Source organism: Cydia fagiglandana, chromosome 25, assembly GCF_963556715.1.
Source record: "Cydia fagiglandana chromosome 25, ilCydFagi1.1, whole genome shotgun sequence".
Taxonomy (NCBI): Eukaryota; Metazoa; Arthropoda; class Insecta; order Lepidoptera; family Tortricidae; genus Cydia; species Cydia fagiglandana.
The window spans coordinates 150,544-168,215 of record NC_085956.1 but is presented as its reverse complement, the minus strand read 5'-3'; the positions used below and the strand labels follow the sequence as shown (position 1 = coordinate 168,215).

Below are 17,672 nucleotides of genomic sequence, written 5' to 3'. Positions count from 1 at the left end.
GGCGACCCTTTCGGAGAAGCAACATTGGGCGAACCGTTCTTCTGGCCTTCTGTAGACTCTTCCTCTTCGGTCACATCCATTCAAGCATATTCTGCACACGTCCGAGAAGAGAACTGGGGTCCATTGCTCAATGGTCCAGTCCATATGATTTTCTGCAAACTCTCTTCGGGCTGTACGGTGTCGCGCCAGCAATCTGGGCCCCGTTGCAGGCCTCCTGGGTGTCAAGTTCGCTTTCTTAAGTCTTCTTATTGTCCACTCACTGGCAGCCACTCCTCGTATCTCACGCAGACGCTGCTGGATGGCAACGCTTGTCAGGTGTCGATCTCGGAGAGATGTTGTGACAATGAAGCGGTCGTCCCTCTCTGATGTACACTTTTTGCGGCCGCTTCTTGGTCTTGAAGTAAAGGATCCAGTCCGTTGGAACCTCTGGTAAACTCTGCAAACTGTAGATTGACTTAAATTCAGCGTGGCAGCTACTGAACTTTGGCTACGCCCCTCTTGCAGGAGCTGAGCTGGACGACTTGGCGGACTTCAGCTTCAGTGGTTTCCATTTTTCACAGGTCTTCTTTACGGGAAAATATGCGGATATGTGTACCGGTCAACTTCTGATAAGTGACTGATAACAACCCCTCCCCTACTCCCCGTTTTATAGGGGTCAAGGGCAACTCGTGCGCGTGATAACACGAAACCACTCACAAATCGGGAAAATGCCGATAATTTGAAAAATACTGGGCCGTTTTCCATGTTTTTTAACTTTTCGTAAAGCTAAAACTTCAAGGGACATGATCCCATTAAAATAATTGATCAAAATTAATGGGTTTACAAAATTATTGGGTGCAGTTGAAAAAATTTTGTATTTCTGTGTTTACCTGTGACTTCGTAACGCCGAAACGGATGAACCGATTTTGATGTAGTTTCTTTTGTTTGATAGCTGGCTTCACTGCGGTGATTTTTTAGGTATATTTTATTAAAATCGGTCTAGCCGTTTTGAAGATATTCTGCATTTCGTCATACTAGTATGGTTATTTTGTTATTTTAAGGTTATACAAGTACTTATAGCTTGAATACCGTCCAACTTATAATAAAACACATAAGACCATTTTTATTCTAAATTTAATGAGGATTAATTATGTCCTTGACACTTTTTTGATATCTATTATAGTTTTCGTGAGAATGCCAAAAAACTACCAACGGGGACACATTTCAAGGTGGGGGGGGGTCGAGCGTCAGGTGGAGGGGGGGGGGGGAGAGTGGTGCATTTTAAACAGTACACCTAGACGTATCACGTCACACAGGTTTGAAAACTATATTAATTTGTTTGTCTGAAAACATATAATGACTGTATTAATAAATGTCGCAGTCGGATCGTATAATCCGCCGTATTACATTACGGCTAGCCGTTTTCAAAAACAGGGGCGTTTTGAAATGCGGCGGTTTAACGATTAGCCGTATTGAATGCGGCTGAATGAGAATCCGCCAGAATGTATTCGGCGCCATACGTTCTTCAACACGGCTAGCCGTAATGTAATACAGCGAGTCATTAGCCGCCGCTTTGACAGTTTTTAGTTCCCATTTTTAACACTCGTGGCGCTGCCTGACAAACGCTGGGGTGTCCATCAAATCTGGAGTTTGTCGGACTGTTTCTTTTCAAAAAAAAATTTCCTTCGCAACTTAACTAGACGGCCCCGCGAAGCGGGGCTCCTATTTCTCAGCGGTTTGCCCTTCGGGCATCTGAAGCTACCTAACGAACCTAACCTACCTACCTATTGATTAAGTGAGACGTCCGTGAAAACATTACACTTTGGGGAAAAAAGCGTAGGTAGGTAATTAGGTTAGGTTCGTTAGGTAACTTCAGATGCACGAAGGGCAAACCGCCCAGAAATAGGAGCCCCGCTTGCGGGGCTCCGTCTATTTAAGTTGTGAAGGAAATGTTTTGGAAAAGAAACACATGTAGTGCGGTGGGACCATGGTAGAAATAAATTAAATTGCAAACATTGTCAAACTCCGGTTACGTAGGCGACCGAAAGAACTGGTCACTCTACAATGTACGATGCGGCTAAACGTGGGCCGCCTTATTGAAGAACGTATCGCAGTGACAATCCGGCTAATCGTCGAACCGCCGCATTTCAAAACGCCCCTGTTTTTGAAAACGGCTAGCCGTAATGTAATACGGCGGATTATACGATCTGACTACGACATAAATACTACGACATCCATATTTAGCCTTATTATTTAGTATGGAGACGGCCGCTCTTCGAGCAACACGGAAGGGAGGCGACATCAGCCAGACTCTACCATCTTCTTAGAGTCAGACCAAAAAGAGTCTGCAGCGGATTTGATAGCCCACGCAGTGCAAGTGTCATTTATACGTCATAATTTCATAGAAGTTTGACGTTTAAAATAATACTTTTACTGCGTGGGCTATCAAATCCGCTGCAGACTATTCTTGGTCTGACTCTAGTAGTTTGTGAATTAAGCGGCTATATTTTACGTTTTTACAACAAAACAAAATAGAAACATCTTTACAAATGTTTTTACAGCACATAATATCTAGACACGCGGCAGCGTGTCAAGCCAAGTTCAAGCAAAGGAACTGGCTAGCCAGCGCCGAGTGTAATATTACACGAACCACTTGGTGCCACTTTTGACCCTTCTATAACTCAAAACATCTTTGACGTAAACACATAAAACTACGTGTGTTTAATTATATCCATAAGGATATCTAGAAGCCCAAATTTCATGAAGCTAGCTCAAACGGTTATAAAGGTATGATGGTCAAAAAGTCGTAAATTTTAAGACTGACTTATGACTTATAGTACCTAAACCTAACCTACTTCCAGATGACCTAGAAGGATGAAATTTGGAATCCAGCTTGGTTATTGTGTGTAACCGTAGGAAAAAATCTAAAAATAAAATAAAGTTAAAAAATAGGGGGGGTCCCCATACAAAAAAAACCACTTTTTATTGGGACTGACATATAAGTACCTAAACCTAACCTACTTCCAGATGACCTAGAAGGATGAAATTTGGAATCCAGCTCGGTTATTGTGTGTAACTGTAGGAAAAAATCTAAAAATAAAATAAAGTTAAAAAATAGGGGGGGTCCCCATACAAAAAAACCACTTTTTATTGGGACTGACATATAAGTACCTAAACCTAACCTACTTCCAGATGACCTAGAAGGATGAAATTTGGAATCCAGCTCGGTTATTGTGTGTAACCGTAGGAAAAAATCTAAAAATAAAATAAAGTTTAAAAATAGGGGGGGTCCCCATACAAAAAAAACATTTTTTATTGGGACTGATATAAGTACCTAAACCTAACCTACTTCCAGATGACCTAGAAGGATGAAATTTGGAATCCAGCTCGGTTATTGTGTGTAAGCGTAGGAAAAAATCTAAAAATAAAAAAAAGTTAAAAAATAGGGGGGGTCCCCATACAAAAAAATATTTTTTTAATACAGTTGCTCAAAAAGTGCTACTTTACGTAGCTGTTTAGCGTGCGGAAAGTTGGTTATCTCGAACTAGTGCTTTTTACTTTTCCAATTTTTTTTAAATTTATACTTGTTCCAATTCACGACTACTTATTGATGAGTGTTAATATTAGTTTCCTTTAAACGTCGTAATCAGCATAAAAACCTACCGTTAATGTAAGAATACGAAAAATATTACATATTTAATTACTTACCTCTTCATCATTATAACACGTTTATTTTTTAATATTCAATATTGAAAATTCCGTTCTTAATAAGTTGACTGAATGGAACGGAATAGCTGCTGCCAAACGCCCATAGATATAATATACTTAAAGACGACGTCTAACCGAGCTGTCACTGTTACCACTTTTGTTTAGTGTACGATTAACAATGTTTTTCTTATTTTTTCGCAACTGTATTAAAAAACGTCGTTCGATACACGTGCGGAAATGTCATTCTTCACTCGTCCCGAGTCTTGCCACTCGCCTGCGGCTCGTGGCAAGATATCTCGGTACTCGTGAAGTAATGACATACCTTCCGCACTAGCATCGAAATGTACTATTTTATTGTAGCGTTGGAACCGTTACAAGCAGATATTTGAAACTACCCCAATATATGTATTATTATATTTGCTATATTAAAATAAAGTTTAGTCAAAAAATAAGTGGTGTCCCCATACAAAAAACTTTTAATACGCTCTAAACAACCGGCCAACGGTGTGTCGTCGGCGGCGCGCGGTACCACATAATTATACAAAGAACAGAAGTAAAAACCATACAGCGCGGAAACACAAGAAAAAACATTAAATCTCAATACCTGCCTAGTTTTCTTTACAAAAAGTATTGATATCCCACCAAAAACATAAATGTAAAAAAGGAGAGCCAAGTTCAATACAAAAATTATGCTTGGCTGTGGGGCTCGCCGCAAAAAGAATGGAGATCTAAATGAGTGCCACTGCCAAGTTCTATGCAAAATCCAAATATGTATTTATAGGAACAAAATAACATTATAAACAAGTATTAAACTCTATTTCTTTGCTTTATTGGATACCTATATCAATTGCTGTTATTTAAAAAAATGTGAGATCTTAAAGTAGGTTAGATTTGGCTTGGCCAGGTTTTATCAGAATTACAATATATATAAAATGATTGATATAATGAAAACTGGCCAAGTCAAATCTAACCTACTTTAAGATCTCACATTTTTTTAAATAACAGCAATTGTTATAGGTATCCAATAAAGCAAAGAAATAGAGTTTAATACTTGTTTATAATGTTATTTTGTTCCTATAAATACATATTTGGATTTTGCATAGAACTTGGCAGTGGCACTCATTTAGATCTCCATTCTTTTTGCGGCGAGCCCCACAGCCAAGCATAATTTTTGTATTGAACTTGGCTCTCCTTTTTTACATTTATGTTTTTGGTGGGATCCAAATAATATCGCAAACGTTAACATTTAGAAGCTTTAACAATTACTTAAACAGCTCCGCGCGTCTACATGTCAAACTTGACAGTTCAATTTCGATCTGGGCAATTGGGCATTGCTTTTATTTTATTGCGCTACACAAGCGCTTTATAAAAAAAACCTTAACACATCACAGCTTTATCAACGTATAAAATATATTTTATTTGTAGCAAAATATATTTTCTGTGCATTCCTGAATGGTTCAATACCTGTTTGTAGTGTGCTGTGCAAAATCACAAAGTGTTACTATCACTATGTTTCAAAACATCAACAACCATTGTTTAATGGAGGGTAGTGAGTGATTTCTATAGAAATGGAGCAAGCAGGGGTACCCTCCGAGCAGGCAGCATGCTCTCGCGAGCAGACGGGAGCGAGCGAGCAAGCGGGCAGCGCTGTCGAGCCGATGGAGTGCTCGGAGCCTACTGGCCAGACGGAGGTGCCATGCGTGTCAGATGAGAGGGAGGGCTGCTACGAGCAAGTGGTGCTGTCGTCTGGGTCGGAGGAGCGGTCCCCTGAACCGACAATAAGCGAGAAACCGGCACAGGATGAAGTTAGTTAAACATTATTGATGCATACAAGTCAAAGCTTTCTTAAGAATCAAGAATCGTTTATTTATGGCAAACTACATATAATTAAAATAGCAGCCCGGGGTCAACTGGATATGGGAGGCCCAAGACCCAAAAAAATGGGAGAATCTGGAATAGCCTCACAGATGAATTAAGTTAAAAACCCAAGATTATGTTACCCAGCCATAATAAAGGCTTTTACAATTACATAAGTAGTGACTTTTGTAACTCCATGTTTGTATGAAATATAGTTTGCCATGAACACTTCTCACATCTTCTTCTTCTTTTTCATTCTTCACAGAAACACTTGAGTGAGAATGTTAGTTAACAAATGATGATAATTATTGAACCTACCCACCAAGTTCCACCGGGATTGGTTGAGAAATGAGACCTCATGAAAAGAACAGGTCATACAAATTTAACTTTCTAAATTCTGAAACAGAGACCTTCACTATTGTTTAGTCTATAAATCCATTTCAAAGATAAAACCATAATATTAAAGAAGAATAAAGCATTTCAGCCTGATTTCAACACTGTCTATTTAAAATAAATCTTATTCATTAAGAACAGTGAAATGTAAATGCCGTTATGGTAACAAAAATACATTTATTCAGATGAAACAAACCCTATTTTACAGATAGTAAGCTCCAAACAGGCTCGGAAATGTTTTTATCTGGCTAGTGTAAAACATTCCCACACCCAAAAATCCAGGGTATGATTACACCACTGACAAGATTGGACGGTTGACCTAAACATTTGTTCTCAGGAGTTTTCGGAGCCCTGGCTTAACCATTTTGTGGAGCAGCTGGGCCGCGTGCCGTCTCTGTGGCGCCCCGGGATGCACACCTACTCAGGGGTCATTAAGGAGAAGGTACGTATAGTGATGTCCGATAGCCCTGGCTGAAGCTTAGTGGAGCAGCTGGGCCGTGTGCCATCTCTGGCGCCCCGGGATGCACAGTTGCACACCCACTTTGGGTCATTGAGAAGGCACCAGTATCATGAAAAATCTTGCTATTTTTCACTTGTTCCTGTAATATTTCTATTACTTTACGTGTTAAAAGTCAGGGTTCCCAGTTCCCAAACAAAAACATAGTATATTACATATCCAGAGCAGTAATTCGCCTCAGCCAACATTTACATGTGATCATAGGCTTTTTTATTTATTGTTCAATTCGGAACGAACGCAAGTATACACTTTCCTGCCAGAGGGTAAAAAATAACATTTTCACCACACCAGCTCGGAAAGAATTACTTTGCACTTCAAAAACGAATAGCAAATTTGCATTTTATCCACATGTGAGGCAAAGTAATCAAATGCAAATTTTGAGTTGTTTTCTTATGTTTGCTGGTAGAATTGACTTTTAAATGATGATTTTGGATGATAAATATTTAATAACAATTATTTGGATTTGATTTGGATTGATTTTGTTTGATATTTTACATTTAATATTTGCTTCGGGTTGGTGTGGTGAAAAATTTTGTGTTTCACTCGGGGGTAAATTTTGTTTAACCCTCGTGCTTTGAAACCCTCGCAACGCTCAAGATTCCATTTTTCGAACCACTCGCTACGCTCGTGGTTCAATTTTGGAATCTTTCGCTTGCTCGGGTATCAATATTAGCACGAGCGGTTAAACAACAACTTTGCCCCCTTGTAAAACAAATAACTATTACTTACGTACTTACTTCTATCCTTATTTTGCACAGACGGCGCGCGGGTTCGGGTACATCCGCCTGATGTCGGGGCTGGAGCCCGAGGCCGAGGGAGACAAGAAGACGCGCATCGTGCGCGCGCAGACCCTCTGCAAGAGGTTCTTCTTAGCGCTGAGGAAACAGGTACCGTCACATCATGCTAGTTCTGTTATATTATACCGCTCGACTGCAGTTGTGTTGTGTTACGGACATTCGAAAGAGAGACGAATTAAGCCCGATTCGGTCAATACGAGAACTCGCATGCGAGTTTTATACCATTGCGGGTTTTGATTGGTCAGTTGAATTGGACGTAATCCACAGTCCGCAATGTAACTAAAATCGTCCCGTCTAAATCAGCCCTAAATGTATGGACAGTGCAATGTTTTTATGTTAAGGTGGTTCGCCTAGGTTACTCAAAACTTAACTCTCGCTAGATGGCACCACTTTTGCAAAATTTCAGATTTAATTTTTTTGTGAAATGGTCTTGGTATTTGTATACTTAAAAGTATGTTTCGCGCACTCTTTAAGTAAATATTGAACTATTAAAATAAACATTGAATACTTCATTGTGCAAAAACCACCTTTTTAATTCGACGGAGTGTTGCTGTCACGCTTTTTCCTACTATTACTCACACATGCAAACAGTGTTTCCGTGATCCTTGTAGTAGACAATTTCACACAACGTAAGTATGTTGCAATAGCGTAACGGTATGTTCGTGGAAATACGTGCAAGAGGATTGGGGTTCAAGACTGGTGCGAGTAGGTAATTTCTTTTTGTTTCTCCTTTGTGTTATCTTACCTTTAAACGAGCAATTATTAGATATATAATTATTTATTTATATATTTGGATGGTATCAGAAACGGCTCTAACGATTTCGATGAAATTTGCTATAAGGGGTTTGATCTCTTAGCTAGGTCTATGAGAAAACGCGCATTTTTGAGTTTTTATGTTTTGTAAGCTTTGGTCGGTCTCCCAGATATTCAATCTCCGCTTGGCAACTAATCCCAGAATTGGCATGCGCACTAGTTTTTACGAAAGCGACTGCCCTGACCTTCCAACCCAGAGAGTAAACTTATTTGGATTAGTCCGGTTTCCTCACATTGTTTTCTTTCACCGAAAAATAGGTATCGGTGTATAAATAGGTATCAAATGCTATTTCGTACAAAAGTTCGAAAACTCATTGGTACGAGCCGGGGTTAGAACCCGCGACCTCCGAATTGCTTTCCGCTAGGCCAGCAGCGCTTCCCCCACATACTCAGTGTTATCAGGTTTTTTAAAAATCAAAAACGATTACTTATGAAAGCAGAAGAATATAAATGATCGTATTAGATTTATAATTGTTACATATTTGCCGTAACTTATTTTTAAAATGTGTTTTTCAATTAAAAGACACGTCAAAATTGTTTACCTTATTTCTAATGCTAAAAAAACAAACTATAGTAATAATTGTGTTTTTCATTCATAGACAAAATCCATTATTTTTAACCACATGAAATTTTATACACTTCTTTTTAGGGTTCCGTACCCAAAGGGTAACGGGACCCTATTACTAAGACTTCGCTGTCCGTCCGTCCATCCGTCCGTCCGTCTGTCACCAGGCTGTATCTCACGAACCGTAATAGCTAGACAGTTGAAATTTTCACAGATGATGTATTTCTGTTGCCGCTATAACAACAAATACTAAAAACAGAATAAAATAAAGATTTGAATGAGGCTCCCATACAACATACGTGATTTTTGACCAAAGTTAAGCAACGTCGGGAGTGGTCAGTACTTGGATGGGTGACCGTTTTTTTTTGCTTTTTTTTGTTTTTTTTTTGCATTATGGCACGGAACCCTTCTCGCGCGAGTCCGACTCGCACTTGCCCGGTTTTTATTGCAGTGAGGATGTCCTGATTGTAAAAATCAGAGAGATTAGGAAGAGTATAATTTCTAATTATCTTTGTAAAAATAAAAGAATACGTGTAGCCCATACTTAATAATCGATTTATGATAATAAGAAAAATTAAATAAAAATAAAAAAACAATACGAAATTTAGGTGTAACAAAAATACAAAAAGTTATGTTCCAGCATACAATGACTGGGGATCGAACCGGGAATCTTCCGTTTGCAAGCAAAAAAGTGACTGTTTGCATAACACGCCATGATAGTTCTTAGCTAAGCTGACGAACTTCTCGCTTAGGTCAATTAACTACCTGTCAAATATCAGTGTCAACAAAATTGCACTAAACATGACGGCACTCCAAATTCGAGCCGTGGTCGGCCCGGCAACGTCGGAAATGGTATGGCAACGTCGCAAATGTATCTGTACACGACATTTGTGACACACACATACGTAAAATTGATGAAAAGTTAACTATGATTTTTGCATGATTTCTGTATGAAACATTGTTTTCCTGTTAATTTCGCGCAAACGAATATTCGAAAGAAGATAAATGCGGAAATATTTGTGTACTAATAGTGTGTAGTTACTTAATGAGCTTTGATTGAATTTTGTATGAAAAGCGAACCACCTTAATGTACTTAAATTAAAACTTATGTGAAATATAATAAAATAAGTATAAGAAGAATACATTCACTAGAAGAAGAGTCTTTTTAATAACAAAACTTCAGTGAGACGCAGACATATTCAATATATTAAAACTTAAAATACTCGTTTTTCGACTTAAAATAGGCGAGTGACCGTTCTTAATATATTTCATCGGAGAAGAGTCCGGGACAATGCAAATTATTGCAAGATCTTTTTCCCGTCATAAGGTTAGAAATTTGCAATATTAAAAAACGCGTTTTAAGTATCTTATTGTTATCGCAGTTACGAAAAGCAGCCGCCGACGCCCTCGAGTTGAACCCGTTAGCGAGTCCTGATGTCGCGCTCCGAAGTTGTCCGATCTGGGTGCGCCGGGCTGACTCCTTCCTCAACCAGATGCCCCTTATGGTCGCTCAACTCAACGCTCAGCGGGAGGCCAAAAGCAATAAGAAGGTGAGTCCTAGTGATGAAGTCCTCCGGCCTGCCCCGTTTGGTTGTTCAAATCAACGCTTATCGGGTGGACAAAGGCAAGAAGATAAGTCGTAGTGGTGAAGTTGTCTGTTGTGGATGATTCCTTCCTCAACCGGATGCCCCTTACGGTCGCTCGCTCGGCCAGACGACAAAGGCGAGAAGGTGACGAGTTATAAAGAATCTTAGCATATTATAAGTCAAATTGTATTTATGTGCGGTTATCTCGTGCTCTTTTCGTTTACGCTTGTAATGCGGCGTTCATGTAGTTTGTGAGGTATACATAATACACGACTTTACTGAAATTTTCGGCGCCGCCCTTTCCATCGTTAGGCTGCCTTTTGTACCTAATCCGGCGAGCGGCCGGAGCGGAGACTGGAACCAAAGAGAATTTGAAATCTTCTCTCCTAGAAGTCTCGCAGTGTTAAAACAATGTGTGGTGACCCCCAGAAACCCCCTCCCTCGTCGGTGGCGCCGCCGCGGCTGGCCCCTCGGCCCTCGGCGACGCCGCCGCGGCTGCAGGCGCCGGTGCCGCCGGGCGCGGCGGGCGCGGCGTGGGTGCGGCGCGTGGTGCGCGGCCTGCGGCGCGCCGCGCGCCGGGAGAACATCCTCGCCACCAGCACCGCCATCAAACACATCGCCGTACGCCTGGGGACCACCGAGGACCGGATATGCCAGACGTGGTCAGTCATACACGATACGTACCCTACCGACGGCCGCTTTTGTTTTATTTTGTTTGTTTATTGTGTTTGTTTTGTCAGAACCTCCGATACACAAAAAAACCGGACAAGTGCAAGTCGGGTAATAATAATAGGTTGCCGGTTTTGTGCAGGTGGGGAGGGGGGTAATAATAATGTGCCGCCGGTTATCCGCGGTGGGGAGGGGAGTAATAATAATGTGCCGCCGGTTATTCGCAGGTGGGGAGGGGGGTAATGTACCGCCGGTTATCCGCGGTGGGGAGGGGGGTAATAATAATGTGCCGCCGGTTATTCGCAGGTGGGGAGGGGGGGTAATAATAATGTGCCGCCGGTTACTCGCAGGTGGGGAGTGCGTAACAATAATGTGTTGCCGGTTATCCGCAGGTGGGGGGTGCGGAAGCTGGCCATGTTCAAGCTGCGGCAGTCGATAGCGCGCGGCGACGTGCCCACTGACAACGGACGCCTGGACGCCGTGGACTGGGCCATCGTCGACATGGTGCTCATGTACCGGGCCAGCGAGATGATGGTCGATGAGGTAGGTGTCATCTCTGAACATGTTTAAATCAACGATAAAATAAAAAACCGGACAAGTGCGAGTCGGACTCGCCCACTGAGGGTTCCGTACAGCCGGCGTCTATTTTTTTTATGATTAGGTACATTACAAAGGTTTTGAGAATTTTCCTTGTAGTATAAAACAATATTAATTTCCAAATTTCATAGTTCTCGCTCAATGAATTGTAGACAAACAAAGCTAGGTCATAAATGAAATATTTGACTACTTAATTAAATTTTGGTTTCTGTTCAGAGCCAATACCAAAACTACGAGCAGCTGTCGGCGCTGCTGGGCACGTTCCACCTCGTGCAGCGCTTCGAGCTGGAGCGGAACAAGCAGCGGGTGCCGCTGCAGGAGTGGGTCGACGCGGCGCGCTGGTACAGCAGGAAGTGAGTACGACCCGTACGGGGCACACTCCACCCCGTGCAGCGCTTCGAGCTGGAGCGGAACAAGCAGCGGGTGCCGCTGCAGGAGTGGGTCGACGCGGCGCGCTGGTACAGCAGGAAGTGAGTACGACCCGTACGGGGCACACTCCACCCCGTGCAGCGCTTCGAGCTGGAGCGGAACAAGCAGCGGGTGCCGCTGCAGGAGTGGGTCGACGCGGCGCGCTGGTACAGCAGGAAGTGAGTACGACCCGTACGGGGCACACTCCACCCCGTGCAGCGCTTCGAGCTGGAGCGGAACAAGCAGCGGGTGCCGCTGCAGGAGTGGGTCGACGCGGCGCGCTGGTACAGCAGGGAGTGAGTACGACCCGTACGGGGCACACTCCACCCCGTGCAGCGCTTCGAGCTGGAGCGGAACAAGCAGCGGGTGCCGCTGCAGGAGTGGGTCGACGCGGCGCGCTGGTACAGCAGGAAGTGAGTACGACCCGTACGGGGCACACTCCACCCCGTGCAGCGCTTCGAGCTGGAGCGGAACAAGCAGCGGGTGCCGCTGCAGGAGTGGGTCGACGCGGCGCGCTGGTACAGCAGGAAGTGAGTACGACCCGTACGGGGCACACTCCACCCCGTGCAGCGCTTCGAGCTGGAGCGGAACAAGCAGCGGGTGCCGCTGCAGGAGTGGGTCGACGCGGCGCGCTGGTACAGCAGGAAGTGAGTACGACCCGTACGGGGCACACTCCACCCCGTGCAGCGCTTCGAGCTGGAGCGGAACAAGCAGCGGGTGCCGCTGCAGGAGTGGGTCGACGCGGCGCGCTGGTACAGCAGGAAGTGAGTACGACCCGTACGGGGCACACTCCACCCCGTGCAGCGCTTCGAGCTGGAGAGGAACAAGCAGCGGGTGCCGCTGCAGGAGTGGGTCGACGCGGCGCGCTGGTACAGCAGGAAGTGAGTACCTACTAGACGTGCGCGCCGACCTAAAATTTGCCGGCGGCGGCGCGCCGGCTTTTTTGGTCGGCGCGGCGCGGCGGCGCCGGCGTGTGGCAAGTTTTTTCATTTAGGTATTACCTACTAAAAACTGCAAAAATTAACTATCTATAGTTTTTCACTAGCATTATACTTACGCACACGCTGTTCTTGTACATATCCCCGATTCTAACATACATTTTTTTTTAAACAAAAGGGGGTGGCTGTCTTCCGGCTAGCCACCCCAAACCACTTTTTGTAAGTTTTTTTTGGTCTAGATAGCAAGATATTCGTTAGTTCATGATTGTTCAGGCATTAGAATCGTTAGGGCCCCGATTCCTTAATTTTTTTTAATTTTTTCAAAGTGGGGTGCCTGTCTTCACGCTAACCACCCCACCCCGAAATCAGCCAAATTAACTAGGTATGTCCCAGATTATATAATAGTTCTTACGAACAGATACTTATCTCTCAAACAAAACGCAAATACCTACCGTTTTGATACCTACACAAAAATACAATGGAGTGACCTTCAACGCGCCGCTCCCCGCACCGCGCGCACCGGCACAACACTAGGGTTGCTGACGCTTAGAAATGATAAATAAATACCTACTTAAACAGCGGAGTGAAATAAAAGGAAAGCTAAATCTTAAATTATACCTAATATTCCGATTATGCGTTAGTGTTTGCGAAATAGTCATTTTAAAAGGTCATATGTCCCTGCAGTAACCGCAGTGTTTACGCCGTTTTATAAACCGCGCAATAATCCCAGCAAGAATTAGTATTAAAACTTCGTGTTATTTAAAACCACATAGAGATTAATGTTACACAATAAAGAAAAATAATAGAAACCCCATGAATACAGGTAATTAATTATAAGTTAACCAGAGTAAAAATAAGTTGGCACTTTCCGGTGTAAAGTTAACTTACTGTCGTTAAAATAAACATTTACCAAAATAAATTAAAAATTTGCTACCTATTTCAAATAGATAGATATCTAAAACTATACATTTGTCATACATAATAAACATTACATGTTTAATTAAAGAAATTCAATAGTAGGTAGGTACCTACTACGTAGCTTGTAACTATCGTAAAAATCGACAGTGCGGCGCGCGGTGACGTGCGTACGTGAGCGCGTGTGGCAACCAACTGGCTTGTTTTTCTACCGTGAACGGGAGCAGATTCGTAGGTATAAATCCGAGCTCGCGCGGAGAGTTCCATAGGCTTGACTATGTGAATTCATCGGACGACGTTAGTTCACGTTTGTTCAGGCATTAAAATCGTTAGAATCTCATTAGATTTGCCATAAAAAAATAAAATCGAAAAATTCATATATATGGCCGTGCATCGGCGCGCCGAGTGGATGAGCCGGCGGCGGCGGCGCGTATGAATGGCGGCGCGGCGAGGCGGCGCCGGCGCGGCGCGCACGTCTAGTACCTACATCACGTACTGGGCACATTCCGCCCCGTACTGGGCACATTCCGGCCCATACTGGCCGCACACGAAGGAGAGAAACATTAACACCAATATCGTCTAAATAGTGTTTAATTTTAAGTTTATAAAATACATATGTATGTTAGTCTGTAAGGTATTTGTAATATGGGCCTTGTTGCCTGAATTAAACTTCTAAATAAATAAATAAATTAACAGCGAGTAAGGTACAGTCAAAACTGAAAAGACCCCGTACTGGGTGCATTCCACCCCGTACTGGGTACTTTTCATCCAATAGGTACCGGCCACATTACAGACATAACCATCTATTTCATATAATTCCTTATATGCAGAACTTATACACTTCCAAATGTTATAGTATTGTGGGTACTCTAACATTGGGGACCTCTTTTCTTTTAATGTACTTATTATTAACTATAAAGACTATACATCTCTGTTATATTGTAGTAATTATTTATTTTAAGATAGGTGTTTATTTGTTTTATAAATGTCGATATACTCGCTATAGGACGTCGCTGTAAATGTTGTATTGACTTGTGAAAGCGATCTTGAACCCCGCTTAGGGCCTCCCCACACCTATCGATACGTGTGAACAACCATACAGAATACATTTTAGAATTTTGGATTTTTGTGAACGAACTACATCTCTTCTAAATACAGTGTTTTTGAAATAATCGCTTAGTTCGCTTATGCATGTGTGTGGGCAAGATTAAAGTACGTAACAGTATGTAATCTATCTTGTTTGCTTTCAGCGCTCAAAGCTATACCAAAAGGTGAGTGGATGGGCGCAAAGTCAATACTGCGTTTACTACGTTCACCACATTCATTAATTCATTATATTTAATAACAATACGAGTATTTCATTGGGCATGGGCAAGCGGTATCGTCTTGGGTAGCCCCATTTGTTTTTCGTCAAGTTCTTAAATTAGTCCTATTCTGCTTTCGTCACTCATTCTACATTCTACCGACGATAGTCAGTATAGAATAAGTGACGAAAGCAGAATAGGACTAATTTATGAACTTGACGAAAAACGAATGGGACGACCCAAGACGATACCGGGCAAGCCCATAATTTAATAATTTATGTTGTTTCAAGAAACAACATAAATTACCCATATAAATAGTGTGTGCACAGATGTAGTGCGTAATTGTTTTCCATCGTATTTTATCGGAAACGTTCGTATTTGTCACGGTACTTCGGTCAAACTCAGTACTTTTTGTACCGAGACTGACTGAAATAGCAGGACACGTTCGTACGTTTCCGTGAAAATACGATGGAAAGTAATTATGCACTACATCCTAGTATTTGTTTAATTCATTTCATTTTATTTTTATTCACTAAATATATACATTGTGTTTGAATGTCATTCTATATAACTATCTTAATTAACATTAATATAACAATAATATTTACAGTATAACAATATATTACACCTCCATAAGACAGAACTAACAATCTCGTAGAAATTTAGGTATTATTAATAGTTATTACATGTCTAGATTAATGAGATCATTTGAGTCATACAGGCAGTTATCATACGAGAAAAGAAAATATACATAATTAATTATCTTTATCATCTATGAAGTCTATTACAGAATAATAACATTTTCCTAAAAGAAACTCCTTTAGTCTTGCATTGAAAATGCGATAGTTGGTAATAGTTTTATATTCTAATGGTAGACTATTGAACAAGAAGACGTACGCTCTGATAACAAGCCGCGTGTTTCATAATATTTAGTCTTGGCACTATCTTGTTTTGTATATCTTTCCTTCTAGATGACATTCTGGCTTCCTGCTCTTTCTGGCTTTCATAGTTTTTTAAGTGTTTGATAAGATCCGTGAGAAGAACAAGTATGTACAAACAGGGCAATGTTAATATCTTCAGCCGCATAAAATGTTCCCTACTAGACTCATATTGGGGAATGCGAACTATTGTTCTAATGGCCCTTTTTTGCATAATGAACATGGCTTCCACATTGTATTTGTAGCTGTTTCCCCAGAGTTTTATGCTATAACGCAACTTAGATTCTACTAATGCATGGTAGACCATCTTTAGTTGTTTCGTCTGGACTTCATCGCGTACACTGCGGAGCGCATTACACGCAGAGCTTATTGAATTGCGTAGTTCCTCTATCTCATGTTTCCAATTGAGTTGGGAGTCAATATGGATACCTAGGAATTTGACTACATCTGTTTGTTCTATTTTAACTCCGTTTAAGATGACATCCAGTTGGTTTACCTCAAACCAATTACTAAAGGCTTTCAGGGCTGCGTTAACACTGTTGTTGAGATGCATCATGTTATTGGCAGAGATAATGGCATTAGTGTCGTCGGCAAAGACTACTAAATTTGTATTGGGCACAACTTTGTTTATATGGAAAGTAAGGTCATTCAAAAATATAATAAAGAATAATGGACCCAAAATTGATCCCTGGGGCACACCCCGTGTCACAGTCACTAGTCTGGACTTGACAACCTTCTCAACACACATATAATTGTATGTGATAGCCTGTGATCTTCCTGTGTGTTTTCTTGTTTAGGGTTTATTTCCTTTTTTATATTGTACAAATGTACAGTCACATGCAATATCACGTTCAGTAGTTTTTAAGTTTATCGCGAACATACATACATACAGTCAGACACGGTGGGGACTTTATTTTATAACGTGTATAAACTAGCTATCCGTCCCGGCTTCTAACAAATTATTCACTCAAATCTTCTTCAAGAATCACTATTGATAGGTTGAAAACCGCATGAATATCCGTTGAGTAGTTTTCGAGTTTAACGGTGACATACAGACATACAGGCAGAGAGACGCGGCGGGGGACTTTGTTCTATGCAATGTAGTGATGAGTGAAGAAAAACTGATGCTATACTGTTATTAGCAGTATAGTTTGCTAGGATATGTAGCCTACACACACACTATAGGAGGCACTAGCCATCTGTCCATGAATTACGTCATCGATTTATGACGATTTTTGACCGATTGATTTTGATCATGCTTCGAATGACCCCGTTTCCTCCTTTTGAAATGACGTAATTTATGAATAGCCCCTAAAATATGTAATGGTCTTGATTTTTTGAACGAAATAAAGAATTTTGAATTTGAATTGGCAGCCGCGTGCAGATGTCGGCCGTGGCGCTCCAGAAACGGTGGTACGAGCTGAAGCAGCACACGCGGCGGCGGTTCCACGCGCAGGCGCGGACGGGGCTGGACGGCCAGGCCGGGCAGCTGCCCCTCCCCATCCACCAGGCTATAGCGCGCAGGTAACACTAGAGACAACATGCTCGAACTGAAGCAACACACGCTCACACGATCTCGTTGCGAACGCGAGCGCGTTGGGCCCGCCGCGCCGCGCCGCGGTCGCGTTCGCGAGTTTTTCGCTTACGTAAGACGCAGCGTTAATGAAGAGAAACAAATATACATATAA

At 42.1% G+C, this 17,672-nt stretch overlaps 1 protein-coding gene across 1 annotated transcript; it reads left to right on the top strand.

Moving 5' to 3' along the window:
- The first annotated feature begins 5,180 nt into the window (after positions 1 to 5,180).
- LOC134676762 (uncharacterized) lies at positions 5,181 to 11,454 on the top strand. Its single transcript, XM_063535147.1, has 6 exons — positions 5,181 to 5,492; positions 6,275 to 6,379; positions 7,213 to 7,341; positions 10,012 to 10,179; positions 10,645 to 10,877; positions 11,277 to 11,454. The coding sequence occupies exons 1-6, from the start codon at positions 5,256 to 5,258 to the stop codon at positions 11,452 to 11,454; spliced, it is 1,050 nt and encodes a 349-aa protein (XP_063391217.1). The 5' UTR covers positions 5,181 to 5,255.
- Positions 11,455 to 17,672: the final 6,218 nt, after the last annotated feature.